This window comes from Carcharodon carcharias, chromosome 2 (assembly GCF_017639515.1).
Source record: "Carcharodon carcharias isolate sCarCar2 chromosome 2, sCarCar2.pri, whole genome shotgun sequence".
NCBI lineage: Eukaryota > Metazoa > Chordata > Chondrichthyes > Lamniformes > Lamnidae > Carcharodon > Carcharodon carcharias.
Genome location: NC_054468.1, coordinates 184,030,394 through 184,055,570, shown reverse-complemented (window position 1 = coordinate 184,055,570; position 25,177 = coordinate 184,030,394). Strand labels below are relative to the sequence as shown.

Here is a 25,177-nt window from a genome sequence, read left to right as displayed (position 1 = left end):
TCCCAGATGATTCTTTTTTGTGTAGTCCCTCCTGGTCTCAAATTCCACATGTCTTTGATCCATTTGTTGCAACTGCTTTCATCCATCCAGCCTTTCTTGTGAACACGGATGACAGCGCCTTTCTGAAATTTCTCTTTGGAGATAGATTTGCGCTTGAATATCACCATCAGCTTTAATTTTGTGCCACCCGCCACACAAGATGGAACTGTTGTGAATTGTGTCTTCTCGTGGCCAGTTGTCTTTACAAGGGATGGTTCTTCATTACCATCTTGGTAATGGTTTTGTTTGCCGGCATGGCACAGTTATCTGTCCTTCATCTATATGTCCAATGTAAGCCAATCAACACACATTTTTCTGTTGAAGTCAGATGACAAAACAATGGCATCTGATGATTTTGTCGAGTTCAGGTGACAGAGGCTGTGAAATTTGTGATTTCTTAGAGTACTAAATAAGACCTTTTCATGAATCTTGCGTACCACTTGGTGCTGGCCTCCATTTCTGGAATAGCATCTTTCTTTGCTTCTCTGAGGGCAGATTCAGATGGTTCCACAGGTGATGGGACCATAATGCCGATGCTCGGTAACCCATTCGGACACTTTTTCTCCCGTTTAAATTGAGCTATGTACTTGCTTGTACAGCTTCAAAGATTGCGAGGGGCACATTAGATTATCAATTGGCTCGGAGATTGCATCTAGAATTGGCAGAGGGAAAACCTATTAGTTCCTGCCCCTGATTTTAAATTGATGAACCTTGGTAATTACCAGTAAGTAATAATTACAACACAGTTTGATCCCTGAAAAAGTAGGGGTGACTTTTACATAAAGCATATGAAAATTACATTATTTTAGTCCAAAATTGATAGGTTTGAATTTTGAGATGGGCTTATGCACAGATACACACAACGCTTGCAACCATCAGTAGCTGTGGGACTATATCACCATAATCAGTCATTTCTTGTTTATGGAGTTGGCAGGGTGGGGGGAGAGAGAGAGAGAATGTGGGGCTGTATCCCAGCAATAGTCACTCCTTGAGGGGGAGAAGGACTGGAAAGAGATGCAAAGAAAAAAAATGGAAGATTCAGGTGTGTGATTATACATCACTAATGATTATTTACACCCACTCGAACACTATGAATGATCTCCAGAAAACAGGCAAGTTAAAAAACAGCATGAAACTTAATTCCAAAACAAATACATTTTATTAAATGTAACGTGAAGAAAATTTAGAACTTAAATATAGTGGGAATATTTGATACAAATTTCCTTCCTAGTTTTCAATCTCTAAATGTATACTCACTATAAAATTGGATCGACAATTTTCAATAGCAAGTTCAAAAGTCACTGTACCTAGTTTATGAAGGTGAAACATTGTTAAGTCACTTCTCAAACGCTGACATTCACAGGAAGCCTGTTCTTATTCTCTAACAAAAACATTGTAAAAAAGTAGTATATAAACTACGGATACCATATTTTCAATACTAAAACATGAAACACAGACCATTTAAAATACAAAATAGGTCATAACTCATCTTTAATGCTAAAATGAGGCTGATCTTCAGGTTTAAAATCTTTTTTGGGGCTGCCATCTTTATTAAGAATTCGATGGGCTGTGTAGCCAACAATAGGATACTTGGTCTTGTACAAATTATTGAACACATCGTCAAGAGACTTCAGTTCATCTTCAGTGAGTCCAGTCTGTAAAACGATGGAAAAGGGAAGAAAGCATAGATAAATGTAAAAGTTGTAGTACATGGTCTATAAATGTAAAGGAGTGTAGAACACCAACCAAACATGTATACATCTGAGATGCAGTTCTACTACTCTGGTCTTGTTCCAAAGGAACTACAAAAGATGGCACTTTGGCTACAAGAGCAGGTCAGAGGCTGGGAATTCTGCGGCAAGTAACTCACCTATTGACTCCCCAAAGCCTGTCCACAATCTACAAGGCACAAGCCAGGAGTGTGATGGAATACTCTCCACTTCTCTGGATGAGTGCGCACCAACAACACTCAAGAAGCTTGACACCATGCTGGACAAAGCAGCATGTTTGATTGGCATCTCATGCTGTACCTTAAATGTTCATTCCCTCCACCACCACAGTGGCAGCAGTACATACCATCTGTAAGATGCATGCAGCAAACTCACCAAGGCTCCTTCGACAGCACCTTCCAAACCCAGAATCTCTACCATCTAGAAAGATGAGGGCACCAGATGCACGGGGACACCACCGCCTGCAAGTTCCCCTCCAAGTCACTCACCATCCTGACTTGGAAATATATCGCCATTCCTTCACTGTCACTGGGTCAAAATCCTGGAACTTCCTCCCTAACAGCACTATGGGTGTATGTGCACCACATGGACTTCAGTGGTTAAAAGGCAGCAGCTGACCACCAACTTCTGAAGGGCAAATAAAGATGGGCAACAAACGCTGGCCTAGCCAGCAACACCCACATCCCACGAATAAATGAAAATGAATAAAGTTTCCAGAAATATGGTGGTAGACATTCCATTCCAGTTCTGCTGGATTTGAAAGATCGTTGGTACAAAGTCAAAAATGCCAGTTCACAGTCCATCATAAAGGCTGAAATTAAGATTACATCTTTTTATTTGGTATTCATTATATCCCAAACCACAGGAGCAAAATATCGACAAAGGAAACACAGTTTACAAGTCTAAATGGAAACCCAAAGTGTTAATAGGGATTAGAGAGACTGGCTGATCAATACTGCACTGAAATTTAAGAACTACTGGTAGAATTAGCTTCTCTTGCACCATTTTCTTCCACACAAGATTTGAGCACACAATCTGGGCTGACATTTCAGGGCTGTACTGAGAACATGCTGCTTTGATGCAGTTGTATTATCTTTTGGATAAGACATTATACTGAAGTCCCGATTGCTTGCCCTGGCAGATATAAAATGCCCAGGAGCAATATTTGATAGAAAATGAAGTGTCTCCTGATTTCCTGGTTAGCAAACCTTTTTCAACCACTACCACCAAAATAACAGAAAGTAGCTATTCATTTTGTTTAATTTGTGCGCCCGTGCATAAACAAGCCGCTGTGTTTGCTCATATATTCTGGCACTTTAAACAAATGGCTCATTCATTGCAAAGCACTTTGGGACATCCTAAGGGTACAATTTTATGCCACTGCTTCAGATGATCAAATTGACAGGGAAACAAAAGAGGAAGAGTTAGAAAAACACCTGGGGTCTCAATTTAGCGAGCACAGGTAAAGATTCTATTCAGGTTCGCAAGGAAGGTGAATACTGAAGTTGGGGAATAAGTTGTTAATGTGGATATTAACATGATGGGGAAAGTTTGAGAAGGGAGTGTGACTCAAAGGAAGTTTGAGCTATATGCAAAACTTCTGCCATACTCAAAATACAAACTCTCTTTATATAGAAGAGAATCTCCAAGGCCCTGCTCATTAGTCTGAGGAAGTGGCATATCTTTTAGCTATATTTGTACAGTTGAGAGTTGTTACAGAGCTATCTCTGTAGCAAGTAACAATGGCTCAGAGTTTATAGTTCCATATTGTAGAAAAATAAGTGGATATTCTTATTACCACTGAACCCACGCAGTGATTTAGAGATACAGGTATTATAAACCTGTAGTATTGCTCGTAGGAAGCTGAAAAGATGCATTTGCAATACTTTCAATGCTTCTGTAATAATTAAAGAAAAATACAAATGGCAGAGAAAAATACAAATGGCAGAGAAAAATTATACAGCAAAAATTAAAAATTAGATTAAATCATATATTGAAATACTCAAGATATGGAAGATTATGTATAATGGGTTAAAGCGTAAAATACAGTAGAGTCTGATCAAAATATTTGAATGAATAAATTCCCATTAGTCATATTTCTTGGGAAGTTAAAATTTTAGGTTAGAATGCCACTGAATTATCATCAAGAATAGAACATAGCTTGAATGAGTAAAATGTGTATTTAATATAATTTGAGTATTTTATACATTGAAATATTTATTAGATTTTATATTGGCATGCACGCCAACTTGAGACACTGTGTCCACTTTGGTGAACATGCTAAGCCACACACATTAAGTAGAGATTTGATTACAGAAGTTCTGTTGCGGGTTTGTTTCAAGTGTGAATTGGGATTTACAATTGGTCAGTGGTTCTCAAACTGGGTTGGAGGGTGGGGCACTCTGTAGAGAACTTCCAAGGGGTTGGCAATGTAGGACCAGGCTTACAAGTGGGCAATGAGGGTGACAGCCCACAAGTGAAGTCTGGAGGTTGCGCCAAAAGGCTTTAGTAACAATATTTAAAGACAAAGACAGGTAAGAAGCAAGTTTAATCATGTTATTGTGAAAGTTGCCATTTCAATTTTTTTTGAGGCAAAGATCTTACAGCACCATCTAGAGGCATGATAGACAGTAACAACATTTAACATTAGAATTCCCTTAAGAGTGCCAGCTAGTGTTGACATTTCAATGATGAAAGATCACTGACCTGAAACTTCCAACATGGGGAGCGGCAAATGACTCAATTTAAATCGTTAATGTGCCTAGGGACCCTGAGAAAGTCCCAAGCTTGGCCTAAATAGCCAAGTGGTTATGGTACTGGGTTTGTAACCCCAAGATCAAGAGTTCAAATCTCACAATGGCAAACTATGAAACAATGTAACTTCATCTGAAACAGATGGAAATGGGTTTGTACTCAAAAGAGCTGAGAAAGTCCCAATGTGCACACACGCGGGGCTTATACGGGAAATTAAACTTCTGTTGTCGGATTTACCTTGCCCGGACTTCTACATAATTCCTGACCATATTGGGATAAGATGATCAAATCTGTGCAGTCTTGGGCTGTTTGCTCTATAGTTAAACCATTTTTTACATGGATTTGCCTAGAGCTGTTCCTAGCAGGTGTAAAGCCTGCTGAGAAGCCTCCCTCAAAGTCAATTCACTGGAGTTTCAAAGCCTCCAGCACCATGGCAACCCCAGCAATGCTCAACACCACCCCCCATCCCGTCGGACAATGCTCCCTGGTTTCTCTTTTCATTGATGCTGACTGACCTGCTGAGTATGTCCAACATTTTCTGCTTTCATGTTGACATTTCAATATTGGCATTTCAATTGGAAATTTTTACAGAACAATTTTGAAAAGAGCAAAGACACAGGTATATAAAATCTATTTACATACCAGTGCCACACTAGGTTGATCAAATTAACCAGTGTCACGTTTCATGATTTTTTTTTAATGTAGGCTCTGAAAAATGTTGATCCCGAATTGGATAGTAGGAAAAAAAATTACAAAGTAACCTTTGGAAAAGGATCAAAATTTATGTGTATTTGCATGTTTATCCATATGCTTTATGAAGTTGTTGCCTCAAAGATTGGTGTGTGAGAAATAAGTTTCGATTCATGGGACATTGGCACTGGTGCTGGGGGAAGTGGGAGCTGTACCATTGGGATGGTCTTCACCTGAACTGTGCTGGGACCAGTGTTCTGGTGTGTGGAAGAATTAGGGCTGCACAGAGGCTGTAAAATAAAAGTGCAGGGGCCAGGGATCACATGAGGGGTGAGTTGGTAAATTAAAGAGAAAGGACAAAGCAATAGGGTAGGGTAGCAGTATGGGTAATGATAACCAGAATTTGGCAGCAAGGGACAGAGCTTCCAAACTTAAGAGTGCACCAGCAGATAAGGGCAGAGTTTGCAAAAGTGGCAAAATGACAGAATCAAACCCTCTGGGGTGGAATCATCTGGTCCCACTGGTGGTGGGCGTTAAGGCGGGTGAGAGTGGATAATATGGCGAGAAAGCCAAAAACTGGATTAATGCCATTGTGAAACCAGTTTGCGATCATCCGCTCCACCCGTCAATTACAGGCATTGTTTCCTGCTGCTGCACACCGGGAACCTAATTTCAATACTTTATAATCTCATTACAAGCCCTGCTCACCAGAGTTGCCCCCCACACTGGATCATCTGGCCATGTCGGTATGATCGTACACCAACATGTTTCACAATTGTACATAAGCACCTGGCGAGCTGCCCTTCACTCGGGACTTCGAGGCTCGTTTACCTACCTTGCTTCGGGCAGCACTCACAGTCATCAGCGCCAGGCTTTACAGACAGCTCCATATCACTTTTAGGGGGGGCTCATGGGCAGATCTCTACCTACCAGACCAGCCATAAGGCAGGGTTAGCTTTTCAATGGCCATAGGGCTAGGGCTTGCTTGGGGAAGGAGAAGAAGTGACCTCAAGCAAGGAAGAGGCTTCAGGGCAAGCACTGTATTGGGGAGGGGGGTATCCAGGGTGTGTGTGGGGGCACATGTTGATCTATGTAAGTGGCTTAAGATGGTGAGGGCTGAGGAGACAGTCTCCAGAGATGATGAGGCCAGATGGAGATGTGAGGGCATGTGCGATAGGCTGAGTGGTGATGTCCCTTGAGCTGGCAGTGAGTGAGATGCCAGTGAATTTGTGATGGGCTTGAAAGTGTGAGAGTTTAGAGTGATGAGGTGGTTGCCTTATCCTGGCAGCACGGATGAGATCATTTGTCTTTTTTCTGCACTAGATGGCTGACCTCGTGTGTGCAGCATTGGCACTGACCACTTCTACCACCACCTCCCAAGCTGGAGTGGTGACACTGATGGGCCTCCTGCAGCCAGAGCGGAAGTAGAGGACATCACGGCGCACCTCCACAGCATCCCAGGGATGCATCACTGATACGAGGGCTACAACCATCTTGGTTTTTGGAACCATGTCTTCAGGGAAGCAATCCTGGCTAAAAGCACTGTGCGCCCGGCATGAGGAAGCGGTGAGGTAATGGCATGGCGGGCAAATCGGAGGCCACCCACCAGCGAGAAGATGTGCTTTCTGTGGCTGCATAACTAATGAGGTGGAAAGGGGATGATGCAGCATGAAAACTCGCCATTGCAGCCAGCGGATAAAATGTCTATTTTCATGCCTGCCACCACACTTAGTACAAATCTGGGACGATCCTACCCTCTGTATCTGAACACAGTATTCATAACAAAAATGGATGAATTGGTAACACAAATATCAATAAATATTTATGATGTAATAGCCATTTCAGAGATGTGGTTGCAAGATGACAAAGGCTGGGACCTAAATATGCATAGGTATTTGAAATTTTGGAAGGACGGGGCACTAGGAAAACGTAATGGGGTAGTTCTGTTAATTAAGCTGGCATTAGTGCCGCAGCAAGAGATGACAGTAGTTCAGAAGATCAAGATGTAGGATCAGCTTGGGTAGAGATAAGAAATGACTTTTTGGAGTAGTTTATAGGCCTCCTAACAGTTGCTGCACTAGAGGACAGAGTATACAGGAAGAAATAATGGGGGCTTGTAAGTAAGGTGTTGCAATAATCATGGGTGATTTTAATCTTCATATAGATTGGACAAATCAGATTGGCAAAAGTAGCTTGAAAAGTGAGTTCATAAAAGTATATTTCGGACAATTTCTTAGAGCAGTGCATTCTAAAACACAAAGGGCAGGCAATTTCAGACCCGATAATGTGCTGTGAGACAGGATTAATTAATGATCTCATAGTAAAGGCGTCTCTAGGCAATGATTGTAACATGATAGAATTTCACATTCAATTTGAGGTTGAGAAGTGTGGGCCTAAGACTTTAAAGTCTTAAACTTTAAAAAAGGCAATTACAAGGGTATGAAGACAGAGTTGGCTAAAATGAACTGGGAAAACATGCTAAAAGGTAAGACAGTAGAGAAGCAGTGGCAGACGTTTAAGGAGATATTTCATAGCTCTTAAAGGTACATTCCACTGAGAAAAGAAAAGACTCTGAGAAGGATGCACCATCTGGGGCTAAAGGATAGTATCAAATTGAAAAAGGTATACAATACTGTGCAGATTAGTGGTAGGTCAGAAGATTGGCCAGATTTTTTCAAAACCAACAATGAATGACTAAGAAATAATGAGGGAGAAATTAGAGAATAAGAGAAAGCTAGCTAGAAATATAAAAATAATTAGTAAGAGTTTCTATGAGTATTTAAAAAAGAAAGAGTAACTAAAGTGAGTATTGATCCCTTAGACTGTTAGGATGGGGAATTAATAATGGGAAGCAAGGAAGTGGCAGAAGCGTTGAGCAGATATTATTTTGTGTGGATGGATTAAACCTTAATAAGGCTGACTGCGCTTGAAAAGTCACTAGGACGATGCTGAGGAAGTAAGGGTGGAAATTATGGATGTACAAGTCACAATCTTCCTAGCCTCCTTGCATAAGAAGGCATGAAGCCAGAGAACTAGGAAATTGCAAATCCTACACTCTTGCTGAAAAAAAAGGTTTAAATATAAACCCAGGATAACTGTTACAATTTTTCAGGTAGTGAGAAAGTTTTGAGAAACAGGAAACCTGGATAAAATAAACAATCACTCGGACAAATACCGGTTAATTAAGGAAAGCCAGCATGGATTTGTTAACGGCAAATCATGTTTAACTAACGCCATTAAGATTTTGGATGAGTTAACACATAGGGTTGATGAAGATAACGCAATTGATGTGGTGTACATGGATTTCCAAAAGGCATTAGATAAAGTGCCACAATATAGGCTTGCCAGCAAAGTTGAAGCCTATGGAATAAAAGGGACAGAGGCAGCATGGATACAAAGTTGGCTGAGTGACAGGAAAGAGAGAGTAGGGGTGAATGTTTTTTCTCCAGACTGGAGGAAGCTGTATGGTAGGATTCCCCGGGGACCAGTATTAAGGTCACTGCTTTCCAAAACATATATTAATGACCCAGACTAGGGTGTATAGGGTACTATTTCAAAATTTCCAGATGGTTCAAAACTTAGAAGTATTGTGAAATATGGGAAGAACAGTGATGGATTTCAGGCGAGCGTAGATAGGCTGGCGGAATGGGCAGGCATGTGGTAAATGAAATATTATGCAAATGAGTGCGAAGTGATATATTTTGGTAGGAAGATCAAGAGGCAGCAATACAAACTAATGGGTACAACTATGAAGGGTGCAAAGGACAGGGAGACAGAGGGTAGGTGTGCACAAATCATTGAGGATGGCAGGACAGGTTAAGAAAGTGGTTAAAATGGCAAATGGGATCTTGGGTTTTATAAATAGAGGCACAAAAGCAAGGAATTTATGATGAATCTTTATAAAACACTGATGCAACCTCAACTAGTGCATTGTGTCTAAATCTGGGCTCTGCACTTTAGGAAGGTTGTAAAGGCTTTAAAGCGGGTGCAGAAAATTTTCACGAGAATGGTTCCAGGGAGGAGGGACTTCAGTTACGTAGACAGATTCCTCAGAACAGAGAAGAAAGAGGGGAGATTTAATAGAGGTGCTTGAAAAAAAAAAAAGGAGGGGTCTAAGGCAGATAGAGAGAATGTTTCCATTCGGCAAGAATCAGAGGACACTGGTAGAAGGGGCTTGACAAAGGAACCAAAGGCAATATGAGGACAATTAGGATCAGAGCCAGATTCAATTGTGGCTTTCAAAAGAGAATAGGATAAACGCCAAAGAGAAGAAATTTATAAGGATATGGGGAAAGGGCAGTAGCACTAGCTAAATTGCTGTTGAAGAAAGCCTGCACAGACTTGATGGGCTGAACAGCCTCTTTCCATGCTGTAACCATTCTATGGCTTTGTGAATTCATTTAGTATTTCTGCCTCAGTGCTATCCTCTTCACTGATGCACAGTAGGGGGGGGTCCTAACTACCTTAAGCATTGCTGCTTTGACAAACTGAGAAGTGTTCATAAAATCCAGCCCAGTAAATCTGGGCTGATTGTCTTTGAAGAAATGACAGCTATAGTGGGATTAATGAAGGGCCTCCTTTAGAGGAACAGTTAAATAAAGAAGAATTAATACATAAGTTATGCAGAAAGAGCCATTTAATAATTTTTTCAGAAAATTAAAGTGGCGGCATTTCCCCAATCTTCCCAAAAACAGCTGACATCTTTCATGACATCAGTTTTATCAATAGAAGTAAAACAGTAAAAGTAAACTATAACAGGATTTAATTCTACATAACTAACTGCACTCACTTTTCAAACTTAAGAACAGTCAGTTTGCTATTAGATCTGCTTTTGTGATATTACAGCTTTAAAAAAAAACCATAGATTACAAAATCGTACCATGTCTTAATAGTTTCATTGGATTATGGCATCAAAATATAATTTAAGATCTATTCATCCTTAAGGTTAAGGTGAAATAATGCGAAAGCCAAACCCATGTTAAATATCTGACATAACATTTCACTTGAGGCAACAGCTCTTCTGATTACACTCACATTTAATGTGCATAATTCCACTAATTAGAGAATTCAGTTATAAAATAACAAGGTAGCCTCTTAAAACAAGGACATATCACAATTTAAATTGATAGTGATTCCTCAAAAAATTATATATATGGTAAATTCCAAAATATCCTTGCTACACATCTAAACAGGATCCATCCTATCATGATAAAAGAGTCAGGATGAGCAGAGGCGAACGTTCAAGAGAAAAATAATTCATTGATTCAGGAAGGAAAGCTTACCACGTCATGCGTCAGGTCTTCAGATTCCAAGGACATTTTTGCTACAGCTCGAGTGGAGTCTTTCCCCACTAGTGCATTATACGGGCCACCTGTGCCATAAAATTCTAGACATAAAAACATAGGCTTTAACTTACAAATGTTATCTTTCTCTTCACCAGCTGTGCAGGCAGCAAACTTAAAAGCTGTAAAAGCCCCTTCCAAATGCAATGCTCTCCCCTTCCCCTGCTAAGTAACTTTCCTTTGGAAGTCTGGGCAAAAATGCAATATCATTTGGATACAGGCATAAAAGAGGACGGTGGATAAATTTGCAAAATTCCGTGGCCAAAAAGCTGGAAGGGACTACTGAAAAGATGGTAAAATGGGCACATATATTGCAGACTGACATCGAAATCCATAAAGGCATGGTGGTATATTTTTATGCAATAAAGTATATTTTTTGAATAAGGGAAAGGTAGATGATCTGAAGGAGCAAAATTTCAAAGTTCAGGTTCATAAGACATTAAAACCAGTTTAAGTGGCTAAGACCATTAAAAAAACAAAATAGTGGAAGCACAGAATATAAATGTTGAAATGTAGTGGTGAATCTATTTAAATAAAAATCTTAGTAAGACAAGGGCTAGAGAACTTATGTAATTTTGGGCTCCATACTATTGGAAGCATGCTGGGATAAGAGAGAGATACAAGTGCAGATTCACTAGAATACTGCCTTGACAGGTTTGAAAAATTAGGCCTGTTTTTATTAGCAAACTGTGATTGCATAGAGCTATTTAAAATTATGAAATGTATGGAAACAACTGCTTGCATTTATATAGCACCTTTAACATAGGAAAACATCCTAAGGCACTTAACAAAAATATTAATTAAAATTTGACAAATTAATTAAAATTTGTTAAGTGAGTAGACATTAGGGCAGCTGCCCAAAAACTTGATAAATTGTTTTAAGGAGCATGTTAAAGGAGATGAGAAAAGTAAAGGGGCAGAGAGATTTAGGGAAGAATTCTGGAGCTTGGAGTCTAGGCAGTTGAAGACATGGTTATGAATGGTGGAGCAACTTGAAACAGAATTGTTTCAAGTGGTTGAGGAAACTAGAACAAGAGGACATAGATCTAAACTAAATGCAAGATATTTCAGGACAGGAAGCAGGAGGAACTTTCTTCTTTAAACAGAGAGTTGAGAGACTGTGTTAATTTTAAAGGATTAAATAGACAAGGCGTTGACAAAGGGAGTATAAATGGATATGGGATTAGCACCATTGCTCACAGAGAGAATAAGCACCAACACAGGCTGGCCTGTTAACCATGTTATAATTCCTAAACAAAAACAAAAATACCTGGAAAAACTCAGCAGGTCTGGCAGCATCTGCGGAGAGGAGCACAGTTAACGTTTTGAGTCCAAATGACCCTTCAACAGAAGTTCTGCCAGACTTGCTGAGTTTTTCCAAGTAATTTTGTTTTTGTTTTGGATTTCCAGCATCCGCAGTTTTTGGCTTTTATCTTAATGTTATAATCCCTAATTAGTTCTAAATTAGTATTTTTTCAATACAGGAGAGATTTTGCTGGCTAAGTTTAAAATTGGCCTGATATGAATGTCGGAGTAATGGACATTAGCATTATCATTTGATAGAATATATAGGATAAATATAACTGAGATAACATTAAGAACATCGAAGCAATATTTTCTGTGATGATTCAATTATATTGCAGTTTTCAAAGATGGATACTGATATATGTGAAATTTAAAAATTACCTTTAAAGTAATTAAGATAATTCATTAGAAGATACTTGAAACAAAAAAATCTGATAGAAAACAATGTGATCAGAGTGTAGCCACTAACCCTGTAAAAAGGTATGGATTTGTCACAAAGAACTGGCAAGATACAAGACTAACAAAACCATGGTAATGGTTGCTGTGGCTGGTGTCCTGTTGTGTAACAACTGTTATCTGGATCTACGAGAAGTAGAAGTGAATTCCTGTTCCTGTTTATTTCCCTTTTGAAGTAGTATGTTCACCCTTTTGACAGCATTTCCATTCAGATAACTACAAAGGGACTACAAAGCTCAGTTATTTCATATTTTTGCATGGTGACCTGAATGCCACAAGCATTTCTGTTGCATAAATCTAACATTTTCATTGCAAATTCTGAGGTCAATTTAAGAGGATTTGATTTTAAAATGGAAAATCCGTCACTGTTCTTTCTCAGGCTCTCTCCCCCCTATCTCCTGATGTTATTACAAAGTTGTTGAAGAATTAAGTAAAGCTCTTGTCTATTTGTTTTAATAAATTTAAATTTTGGTCTTTGCCACATTATTGTATACCAGTAATGTGAAAGTACTCAATTCCTACAATAGAAAAATACACTTCGCTCCCTCCAGCACATGGGACGAGCTGCTAGGAGATATTGCGAAGGTGGTAAAATGGGCAAAAATATGACAGACTGACATTGAAATCTATAAAGACAAGGTTATATATTTATGAAAAAATGCATATTCTTGAATATGTGATACTCTACCTCTTCAATTTTTTTTAAAAAATAGATTCACCATTTACATCCTGTTCTACAATATTTAGTTTTTTTGATTGGCTTTATCAATTGAAAACTGATTTTTTCAATTTTCTAACTGAAGTTCCCCAGTCTGAATGGTGCCTAATCTCCAAACCTCTCTCCCAAAAAGTCAAGAATTTTTTTTTTAAAACCTTCCCAATCTAAACACAGTCTTGATGTTGAATGTTCTGCCATCACAGGTAAAAACATTGATGTGAAAGGTCCAAGGACTAATGGTCCTGGCAGGATTTGGTCTAAGTCAAGACAACCAGATTCATGAGAGCAGGTTTTTGTCTTGAACAGATGTCAAGCTCCTCTTGCAAGCATTTGTACTAAAGGCTGAGGAAGCTGTTATGCTGCAACCAAACATATCACATGGAATTGACACTCAAATTTGTTGAGCACAAATGCACCGTACAAATTTTTTTATTCCTCAGCCTCAAATGGAACCAGCTCAATATATACATTGCACTCCCTTGCTGAAGACTGTGGGCTAGACCACTTGCAAGTGCATTAACTGCCTGGCCTATTAGTAGTTTTCACTCAAAAAACCCTATAGTTAAAAAAAAAGGGCAGACTTCTGTATTCAATGCATTATGTTTAAACACGCCAATGCTATCCAACCCCTCATCAACCAGCTGGAAAATGGAAAGGTTCAGATTAGATTTCTTCTTTCCACTTTCAACAAAAGTTTGGCAACCACAGCCATCCCTTTCACTATGAAATCTTCGCAACTTATTCAATGCTTTGCATTTTAACTTAGTGGAGAATAAAAAGCACTCATCAGAACTATGCCAAGCAAATCTGATTGACAGAGAGGTCTAGGATTTGAACTGATAAGGAAGTACTGTACTGATTTTCCTATAAAATAACTGAACAGTGTAGACACTGCCATATCACCTCCCTCTCACCCCATCCCAGGAATGGACTTTATCCATCTTGGATAAGTTATTTGGAGCAGTGGAAGAGTAAAGGAGACATGAGAGACAGAGGACGACAAAACAATATGACAATAAATTGCTAAGAAAGATCCATCCCTTTCATTCAAGGGCCTCTTAACGAAAGTTAGTCAGAGGATAACCAGGAGAAGACATGAAAATGTCTTCATGTTGAACTTTCCCCCGAAGTTCAGCTATGGGCCTGTAATAAGAAAGATTGAGTCAAACAGAAATGGTGGGGGAAAGAGGTGGGCAGGAAAGGAATATATTAGAATGAATATTTAAACTTTACAATCTGGGTACTTCAATTACTAAACTTATTAATAATACCTACGAGATGAATAATGATTTTTGCCATTAGAAATAACTCTCCTTTCCAATGCATATGAAAAAACACTTTTACAGCAGACAGACAGTCAGTCCATCAGATTCACAGAGAAATATACTACTGACTTTTTGCACCTGAAGACTTGCCATAAAAAGTCTAGAAATATTGTAGTAACAAAACACAGGTTATATCAATATAGCGAATAAAAATAGAAAGAAGTGTTTCATCTTATGAAAAGCAGTGAGAAAGGCCATCAAGTGTGCTCTGTCCAGTACAATACAACAAAAACAAACGCTAATGTTAGTTTGCAAGGACATAAGGGTCAAGGGTGAATTTTTGATGAAAGTGCAATGATGGCAGTTTTCAAAGACAAGGGGATAAAATTCAAGGAGGGAGAATCTTTGGCGACAGTTAGGATGGGGGCCAAAAGGAAAAAGCAGTGGACAGATTAGTGGGAATAGAGTGAAGGGAGCAGGAGGTGAGTTTCACTGATAAAACAAGTGAAAGAGTATGTGGAGTGATAGGAGAGCAAGTGGAAAAAGATGCAGGTTCAAGCTGAGGCAAGAGTGGACAGCTTAGGGAAAGCTTAGCTTGCTGGGAAAGGGAGAGGTGGGGAATGCAACAGCTAACTGAATCAATGGTCTCAGTTTTAATGACAAAGAATTCCATGAGACCCTCAATTAGTGGAGTCAAGGGTGTAGAAGGGCAGGAGCTCACAGAGACAGTTAATAGTGGAGACAAGAAGGGGTCATGGGGTGGGGGGTAAACATGGTATTTCAGGAGGGAGAGGTGTTGACAGACAAGAGCAAAGCCCAGTAGTGCTCAATGTAGCAGAGACGAATCGGACAATGAATGGCTCAAACCAGTTGTGAGCCAAATGCATTCCAGTCTGTGATCCTTCAGAAAGTGAAGATGGGGCCTTAGTAGTGGGAATGGCCAGGATGGGAGAGAGTTAAGTGTTTACTGGGCACAGGGACACCAAAAGCAGAGGTGAGGTAGCAATTGAGCAGATTGATATCTGCAGAAGAAATGTAACCAGGTCCCTAATAATTCTGTTTCCTAAGAGGCTAACTATGGTAATTTTATCTCCAATATACTAAGACAGTGAAGCAAAAATTTCCTGGTTTAGTTACTGTAGAAAGTAAAACTTTGATAGATAGAGAAAATCTCCAAATGTTAAGTAAAGAGCAGAGTGGAGAACAAGCTTTCAGGGATCTCCAACATATATAATTTTACAGTCACTGGGAAATTTAGAACAAGCATACAAAAGTTAACAATATGTCTCAGATAATTTTAGTCAGAATGAAGAGCGTTGTTTATTAAACCCATAATAACACTATGGGTAATCATAAAACACTACCATTTCAGATTTACTATCAGGCTTCAGTTACAGATATAACAACACACAAGCTTTAACATTAGTGCAGAACTAAGAAAGAAGAGGTCATCATGTGCAACACAATGCTTACCTTTTCCCAATGTGACATCAAACACAACTCCCTTAATTGCCATGTAGATGGGTTGATCTTTCTAAGAACAGCAAAAGAATAAATGGCAGATTAAAAATTTAGCAAATAGGTTTTGGACTTCATCTTCTAAAATTAATTCATGGAACTTCAGCAATGCTGGCAATGCTAGTAACTACTGCCCCTCCCAAATAGCCCTTGAGAAGGTGAGCTGCATTCTTGAACTGCTACAGTCCATGTGGTAAAGGTACATCCAAAGTGGAGTTCCAGGTTCTTGATTCAGTGACAGTGCATATAGTTCCAAAGATAAAAGCAAAGAACTGCGGATGCTGGAAATCCAAAACAAAAACAAAAACACCTGGAGAAACTCAGCAGGTCTGGCAGCATCGGTAGAGAAGAGCACAGGTGACATTTCGAGTCCTCATGATCCTTCAACAGAACTAAGTAAAAAAAAAGTCATGAGGACTCGAAATGTCAACTGTGCTCTTCTCTATTGATGTTGCCAGACCTGCTGAGTTTTTCCAGGTATTTTTGTTTTTGTATATAGTTCCAAGTCAGGATGGTGAGTGGCTTGGAAGGGAACTTGTAGGTGGTGGTGTTACCATGCGCCTGCTGCCCTTGTCCTTCTAGGTGGTGGAGGTTATGAGTTTGGAAGGAGCTTGACAAGTTGCTGCAGTGTATCTTGTAGATAGTATACATGATGTCACTGTGTGCCTTTGGTAGAGGGAGTGATATTTAAGCCAGTGGTTGGGGTGCAATCAAACAAACTGCATTGTCCTGGATGGCATCAAGCTTCTTGTATGTTGTTGGAGCAGTGGCCATTCAGACAAGAGGAGGGCTGCACACTCCTAACTTGTGTCTTGTAAATGGTGCACAGGCTTTGGGGAGTCTGGTGGAGAGTTGCTCACCACAGGACAACTAGCATCAGACCTGCTCTTGTAGCCACTGTACTTAAGTTTCTGATCAATGGCAATCCCAGGATGTTGATGATCACGGATTAAGTGATGGTAGTGCTGTTGAGTGCGCTGAAACTGAGATGATCAGCCTCCTACAACTAAAGCCACCAACCTTAGTGCTAGAGTACCTGGAGTATTGTGAAAAGTTTTTGGTCTCCTTACCTAAGGAAGGTCCCCTTATCCAAGAAAGGATATACTTGCCATAGAGGGAGTGCAACAGAGGCTCACCAGACTAATCCCTGGGATGGCAGGATTGTCTTATGAGGAGAGATTGAAGAAGCTGGGCCTGTATTCTCTAGAGTTTTGAAAAATGAGACGTGATCTCATTGAAACTTATAAAATTCTTACAAAGTGTGACAGCATAGATGCAGATAGGATGCTTCTGGCCAGTGAATCTAGAACCAGGGGACAGAGTCTCAGAAAAAGGGACAGACCATTTAAGACTGAGATGAGGAAGAATTTCTTCACTCAATGGTGAATCTTTGAGCTTGTACAGCCCTCAGGGGTAGAGAATTCTAATCATCGAGCATGTTCAAGACAAAAATTTATAGATTTCTGGATAAAAATTACATTAAGGGAATGGGGATAGTGCGGGCAAGTGGCATTGAGATAGATAATATTGCCTGCCTTTACCATAAACTCACACTACCTGTTGCTATAGTCCTTATCTATGCTTTTGTGACCTGCAAATTTGACTGTCCTCCTGGCCAGCTTCCATCCTCCACCTAAACATCAACTCACTGAAAACTCTGCAGAGCATGTCCTATCCTATTTGCCCATCACCCCTTCCCTACGTTGGCTCCCAGGTGCCCAATGTCTTGGGGTTGATTGAGAAATTTCGAACCTATAAATTTGGTTTCTCTAACTCTTGCTCATGCTCCCCTTTGTCTCACACTTGGCAATTGTGCCTTCAGCCATCTAGACCAGTGTTGCTGATTCTCCCTAAACACCCGTATATCTCCAGCTTCTTCTTTGTTTCAGGCCCTCTTTGATTGAACTTGTCACACCAGCTACTAGCTCCTGCTTTGGTTCTGCGTCCATTTTCTTTGCCTTTCTACAAAACATCTTGGCGTTTTTTTTAAACATTATTACACAGCATCATTATACAAACACAAGTTATTATTTCAGTTATATTCCTCAGAGAAAACATTAATCCAGTTGATGAGATTCAAAGTTAAAGCATACTCCAATCAAACATTTCTCAGTCTGAGCTTGGGACAGGGGCCTAATGGTATAGAATGTTTTACTATATGATGGGAACTGGGGAAAAACGATTTTGCCCAATATTATTGGTAAATAATAAAAATAATGTAATTAACATGATAATTCAGTAAACAGTTAGCTAAATGGAAGAAGGACAAAATCATCTAGTAAGATGTAAATGGTCTGGGGAGGCGGTGGTGCAGTGACATTGTTACCAGCTCAGGCTAATGCTCTGGGACACGGGTTCAAATCCCACCGTGGCAGCTGGTGGAATTTAAATTCAATTAATAAATCAGGAATTAAAAGCTAGTCTCATAGTGGTCATAGAGTCATAGAGATCTACAGTACAGAAAAAGGCCCTTTGGCCCATCAAGTCTGCGCCGGTCAAGCAAGTACCTAACTATTCTAATCCCAACAGTGACCATGAAAGCATTGCCAATTGTCATAAAAAGCCACCTGGTTCACCAATGTCCTTTAGGGAAGGAAATCTACCGTCCTTACCTGGCCTGGCCTACATGTGACTTCAGACCCACAGCAATGTAGTTGCCTCTTAACTGTCCTCTGAAATAGCCTAGCAAGCCACTCAATCATGCCAAGCCACTTTGAAGCCGAACAGGAATGAAATCAGCCAGGTCATCCAGCATCAACCTAGTCACTGGAAATGACAACGGCACACCCAGCCCTGTCAACCCTGCAACATCATCCTACTAACAACTGGGGACTTGTGCCAAAATTTGGAGAGCTGTTTCAGATTAGTCAAGTATCAACTTGTTATAATCAAAAATCATCAAACCTTACTTTACAGACAATGTCCCAGAGGTGGTGGCACAATGGTATACAGTTTCTCTGGGAGTCCTCAACAATGGCGAGGATTACCACTTACTCCCACCACCACCCTGCCCCCCTCCCTCAGTTGAAGAATCAGTGCTCCTGCATGTTGAACACCAATTGGAAGAAGCATTGAGGGTGGCAAAGGCACAGAATGTACTTTGGTGGGGGATATCAATTTTCATTATCAAGAATGGCTCAGTACCACTACTATTGATCAAGCTGGCCAAATCCTAAAGGACAAAGAAAAACCTACTTGACCTTGTCCTCACCAATCTACCTGTTGCAGATGCATCTGACTACGACAGTGTTGGTAGAAATGATGAGTGCACAATCTTTGTGGAGACAAGTCCCCTCTTCACATTAAGGATACTGTCATGCCAAGCAGACATAAAGATATTGCAATTTTTAAAAAACCTGCATGCCCTCTTTAAAAATGGCACCGTTGATTATCAAGATGGCTGCCACAGGTCACCTGACTTTTAGAACTGCAAGCTTGCCACACTTCCGGAGCTTCTAAAAGTGGATTACATGAGCATGCCTAGACAACATCCTTGTAGAAAGTTGCACCTGCCATTGCCAGGACATACCTCAAAACAGTAAGGACAATAAGGTCTCAGAATTTCTGTCTCCAGGACTACCAGGTAACAAAGGAAAACTAATGAAATTGATTATGCACAAGAGAAATGCTAAGGACCCTATCTGCCTCTATTGTATGGCAATGGTTTTTGACAGTGGGAGGTGGAAACTTTCATTAACATGAATAGACTATCGATAGTTTTCCATAGTGCATCAATGACCAGCCAGCACAAGACCAAAACTCTGCTTTCTGAAAGCCTTTTATTAGAAACCCTGCAGACCGCAGAATGCAGGAGTAATATCAGAAGGAGCATCACTGCTAAAATCAGGCTATAACATCTAGTCTTCTAAGCCACAAGACCTAAGGTTTTAAAGCCTCCTTGAATGCTTGTTTCCGAAAGATCCTGAGTTTGCCTGGAAAAGGGAAACCAGCTTTCTGGCTACAAGCATTATCAAGGCTGTCTACTCTATTTGCTATACATCTCTCTGACGTGGTCTCTTAAAAACAAGTGAACTGTTAATTACTCTGTTTGGTTTGAATATCCATTGAAATAAAACTTTCCTTTACCATATCTTTCTCATCTGTATGTGATGCGCATGAAGTAACAATAAACCTTTCCAGGAAAAGAGAGAGAGTGTAAATAATACTTGTGGTTTAAAAATCAGTGGAAGTCTGGGACTAGTGACTTTGTAAAATCTAACTACACACAGGCAGGGGTTTGAGAACGAACCTTAGCCTTATCCAAATTAAACCACACTGATTCTGGACAGAAGGGTAGAAGAATTAGTGGGTTATCAGTCTGTCTCCCTCTCCCCTGTTCATGACAATAGCCTCCATTGTGTTGTGCGGCACTAACACCGTGCTAAATGGGATGGATTTCAAATATATCTAACAACTCAAAGTTGAGCATCCATGAGGTGCTGTGGGCCACAACAGCAGAATTGTATTTAACCACAATCTACAACTTCATGGCATATGTCCCCCACTCTACCATTACCACAAAGCCAGGGATCAACACTCATTCAATGAAGAGTGCAGGAGGGCATATCTGGAGCAGCACCAGGCATACCTAAAAATGAGCTGTCAACCTGGTGAAGCTACAATACAGAAGTGCGTGCATGCCAAACAGTGAAAGTAGCATGCGATTGACAGTACTAAGCAATCCCACAACCAACAGGTCAGAGCAAAGCTTTGCAGTCCTGCCAGATCCAGTTGTGAATGGTGCTGGACAATTAAACAACTCACTGGAGGTGGCTCCACAAATATTCCCATCCTCGATGATGGGAGAGCCCAGCACATTAGTACAAAAGACAACGCTGAAGCATTTGCAAACATCTGCCCTGCTTTTTGTGGACAGGACACACCTTGGCAATTTTCCACATTGCTGGGTAGATGCCAGTGTTGTAGCTGTACTGGGACAGATTGGCTAGGGGTGCAGCAGGTTCTGGAGCACAAGCCTTCTTCTGTCAGAAGTGGATGATCCATCCAGGCCTTCTCCAGAGGGTCCCAGCAACACAGATGCCAGGGTTGTCAATGCAATTCACCCCATGTGTTATCAAGAAATGGCTGAAGGCACTGAATACTGCAAAGGCTATGGACCCTGACAACATTCTGGTAATAATGCTGAAGGATTGTGCTCCAGAACCTGCCACACCCCTAGCCAATCTGTCCCAGTATAGCTACAACACCCAGCAGTGTGGAAAATTGCCAAGGTATGTCCTGACCACAAAAAGCAGGACAAATCCAACCAAACAATTAACGCCCAGTCAATCATCAGCAAAGTAACAGAAGGAAAAACAAAAATAGCTGGAAAAACTCAACAGGTCAGACAGCATCTGTGGAGAGGAAGACAGTTAACGTTTCGAGTCCGTATGACTCTTCATCAGAACTAAAGAAAAACAGAAATGAGATGAAATATAAGCTGTTTGAGGGGGGTGGGACAGGTAGAGCTGGATAGAGGGTCATGATAGGTGGGGGCAAAGAAGAGATTGCCAAAGATGTCATAGACAAAAGAACAAAGGGGTGTTGACGGTGGTGATGTTAGCTAAAGGATGTGCTAATGGTGACATTAAGGGTAGAAAGCAGGATGAGCAAGTGACAGATGGCCCTAGTGGGGGTGGGGTGGGGGAAGGGATCGAAATGCGCCAAAAGATGGAGATAAAACAATGGATGGGAATAAATTTAAAAATGATAATAGAAATAGGTGGGAAAAGAAAAATATATTTAAAAATATATATAAATTAATTGAAAAAAGGGGAAAAAAGGAGTATGTGGAACATTCCTTGTTCTAGTCCTACTCAGGCCCCCTCCCACAACTCTTTCTCCAGTACATCAATGATTCCTTCGGTGCCGCTTCATGCTCTCATCTGCACCTGGAAAAATTTATTAATTTTGCTTCCAATTTCCACCCCTCCATCATTTTCACATGGTCTATCGCTGACACTTCCCTTCCTTGACCTCTCTGTCTCAATTTTTGGTGATAGACTGTCCACCAATCTTCATTACAAGCCTACGACTTCCACAGCTACCTTGACTACAGCTCCTCACACCCTGCTTCCTGTAAGGACTCCATCCCATTCTCTCAGTTCCTTCGCCTCTGTCGCATCTGTTCTGATGATGCCACTTTCCTCAAATAGTTCCTCTGACATGTCTTCCTTCTTTCTTAACCGAGGTTTTCCACCCACAGTGGGTGACAGGGCCCTCAACCGTGTCCGGCCCATCTCCCACGCATCCACCCTCATACCTTCCTCTCCCTCCCAGAATCATGATAGGGTCCCCCTTGTCCTCACTTATCACACCACTAGCCTCCGCATTCAAAAGGATCATCCTCTGCCATTTCCGCCAACTCCAGCATGATGCCACCACCAAGTACATCTTCCCTTCACTCCCCCTCAGCATTCCATAGGGACCGTTCCCTCCGGGACACTCTGGTCCACACCTCCATCATCCACTACACCTCAATCCCCTCCCACGGCACCTTCCCATGCAACCGCAGAAGGTGCAACACCTGCCCCTTTACTTCCCCCCTCCTCACCGTCCAAGGGCCCAAACATTCCTTTCAAGTGAAGCAGCATTTCACTTGCACTTCCCTCAATTTAGTCTACTGCATTCGCTGCTCCCAATGCGGTTTCCTCTACATTGGAGAGACCAAACACAGACTGGTTGACCGCTTTGCGGAACAGCTTCGGTCTGTCCGCAAGCATGACCCAGACCTCCCCGTCACTTGCCATTTCAACACACCACTCTGGTCTCATGTTCACATGTCCGTCCTTGACCTGCTGCAATGTTCAAGTAAAGCTCAACGCAAACGGGAGGAACATCTTCTGACTAGACACTTTACAGACTTCTGGACTTAACATTGAGTTCAACAACTTCAGATCATGATTTCTCTCCTCCATCCCCACCCCCTTTTTTCTAAAAATTTATATATATTTTTAAATATATTTTTCTTTTCCCACCTATTTCTATTATTATTTTTAAATTTAATCCCATCCATTGTTTTATCTCCACCTTTTAGCACATTTCGATCCCTTCCCCCACCCCCACTACGGTCATCTGTCACTTGCTCGTCCTGCTTTCTACTTTTAATGTCACCATTAGCACATCCTTTAGCTAACATCACCACCGTCAACACCTTTGTCCTTTTGTCTATGACATCTTTGGCAATCTCTTCTTTGCCCCCACCTATCACTGGCCCTCTATCCAGCTCTACCTGTCCCACCCCCCTGAACCAGCTTATATTTCACCTCATTTCTATTTTTCTTTAGTTCCGATAGAGTCATACGGACGCGAAACGTTAACTGTATTCCTCTACACAGATGCTGTCAGACCTGCTGAGTTTTTCCAGCTATTTTTGTTTCAGATTTCCAGCATCTGCAGTATTCTGCTTTTCTCAAAGTAACGGAAGGGGTTGTCGACACTACTATCAAGTGGCACTTGTTCAGCAATAACCTGATGCTTGGTTTGGATTTCGCCAGTGCCACTCAACTCCTGACCTCATTACAGCTTTAATCCAAACATGCACAAAAGAGCTGAACTCCAGAAGTGAGCTGAATGTGTCTGCCCCTGACATCAAGGCAGCATTTGACTAACTGTGGGATCAAGGAGCCCTTGTAAAACTTATTCAATGGGAATCGGAAGGAAAACTCTCCACTGGTTGGGGTCATACCTAGCACAAAGGAAGATGGTTGAGGTTGTGGGAGGTCAATCATCTCAGTCCCAGGACATCACTGCAGGAGTTCCTCAGGGTGGTGTCCTAGGTCCAACCATCTTCAGCTGCTTCATCAATGGCCTTCCCTCCATCACAAGGTCAGAAGAGGGATGTTCACTGATGATTGCATGATGTTCAGCATCATATGTGAATCCTCAGATGCTGAAGCAGTCCATGTCCATATGCAGCAAGATCTGGACAACATTTAGGCTTGGGCTAATCAATGGCAAATAACATTTGTGCCACTCAAGTGCGAAGCGATGACCATCTTCAGCAAGTGAGAACCTAACCATCACCCCCTGACATTCAATGGTAGTAACATCACTGAATCCCACACTATCAACGTCCTGGGAGTTACCATTAACCAGAAACTGAACTGGACCGGGCCGGCCATATAAAGACTATGACAACAAGAGCAGGTCAGAGACTGGGAATTTGATGGTAAGTAACTCACCTCTTGACTCCCCAAAGCCTGTCCACCATCTACAAGACACAAGTCAGGAGTGTGATGGAATATTGTACACTTGCCTGGACGAGTGCAGCTCCCACAACACAAGAAGCTCAACACCATCGAGGGCAAAGCAGCCCACTTAACTGACACCCTATCCTTCACCTTAAACATTCACTCCCTCCACCACCAACACATAGTGGCAGCAGTGTGAACCATCTACAAGGTGCACTGCAGGAACTCACGAAGGATCCTTTGACAGTACCTTCCAGATCCACAAACTTTTACCATCTGGGACAAGGGTAGCAGATGCATGGGAACACCACCATCTGCAAATTCTCCTCCAAGTCTCACACCATCCAGATTTGGAACTAAATCACCACTCCTTCACTGTCACTGAGTAAAAATCCTGGAATTTCCTTCCTCACAGTATTATGGTTGTACCTACACCACATGGACTGCAGTGGTTAAGAAGGCAGTACACCACCAACGTTCTCAAGGGCAATTAAGGATGGGCAATAAATGGTCGAGCCAGCAACGCCCAAATCCCATGAACAAATAGTAAAAAAAGGCTGGTTGCTCAGAACACGGGTGGATAGTACTGTTACAATCATATTTTTTAAAATGTAAAATAATTGCAAAGTTCACAAAGTGATATTTATCAACAATTGGGGACTTACAAAAAGCAACGATTCGTGTGCTATCAGCTTGTTTTGATGTATAATACAGATTAGGCTCATTATTAATTAATAACGAGTAATTATTTGAGAAATTTTAAGGTGGGTATAGGCTATAGGAAACTACACCTAAAAATTAATGGAATGACACAGCATATCATTGGGTACTCCACAAAATATTCTTGAAACCTCTGACCAAATATCCGCCGCAACGCGAGAAGACAAAAACATTAAATAGTTTACCAACAAGTCACTTTCGCAAACACTTTGTTCACCTTTTCTCCGTTATATTTGGCCAATTCCGTGTCGGTAAAGAGGCGGACAGCTGTCTGCGGAGAAGGTGAATGTTTCAATTTAACTTGTTCTGCAAGCAGCACGTTTAAACTGAACACAATAATCATAACTACCCGAACACATCGCCCCACTCCTAAAACCGACATAGTACCCCGTCCGACAAGCCGCCCAATTCTAACAGACCAGGAAATAGTTTCCAGAAAGAGAGACCT

General features: G+C 41.1%; 1 protein-coding gene across 2 annotated transcripts; it reads right to left on the bottom strand.

Annotated features, from left to right (window-relative positions):
* Positions 1-1,182: 1,182 nt before the first annotated feature.
* Positions 1,183-25,176, bottom strand: nenf (neudesin neurotrophic factor). 2 transcript variants are annotated; one of them, XM_041182905.1, is made up of 4 exons: positions 24,947-25,176; positions 15,773-15,833; positions 10,496-10,599; positions 1,183-1,694 (listed from the first exon to the last, which is right to left on the bottom strand). In XM_041182905.1, exons 1-4 carry the CDS (start codon positions 25,109-25,111, stop codon positions 1,518-1,520), a joined length of 507 nt encoding a protein of 168 aa, XP_041038839.1. In that variant the 5' UTR covers positions 25,112-25,176; the 3' UTR covers positions 1,183-1,517. The 2 variants fall into 2 exon arrangements, with proteins under 2 accessions (XP_041038839.1, XP_041038840.1); XM_041182906.1 differs by having other exon boundaries at positions 25,079-25,127.
* Between the last annotated feature and the right edge of the window lies 1 nt (position 25,177).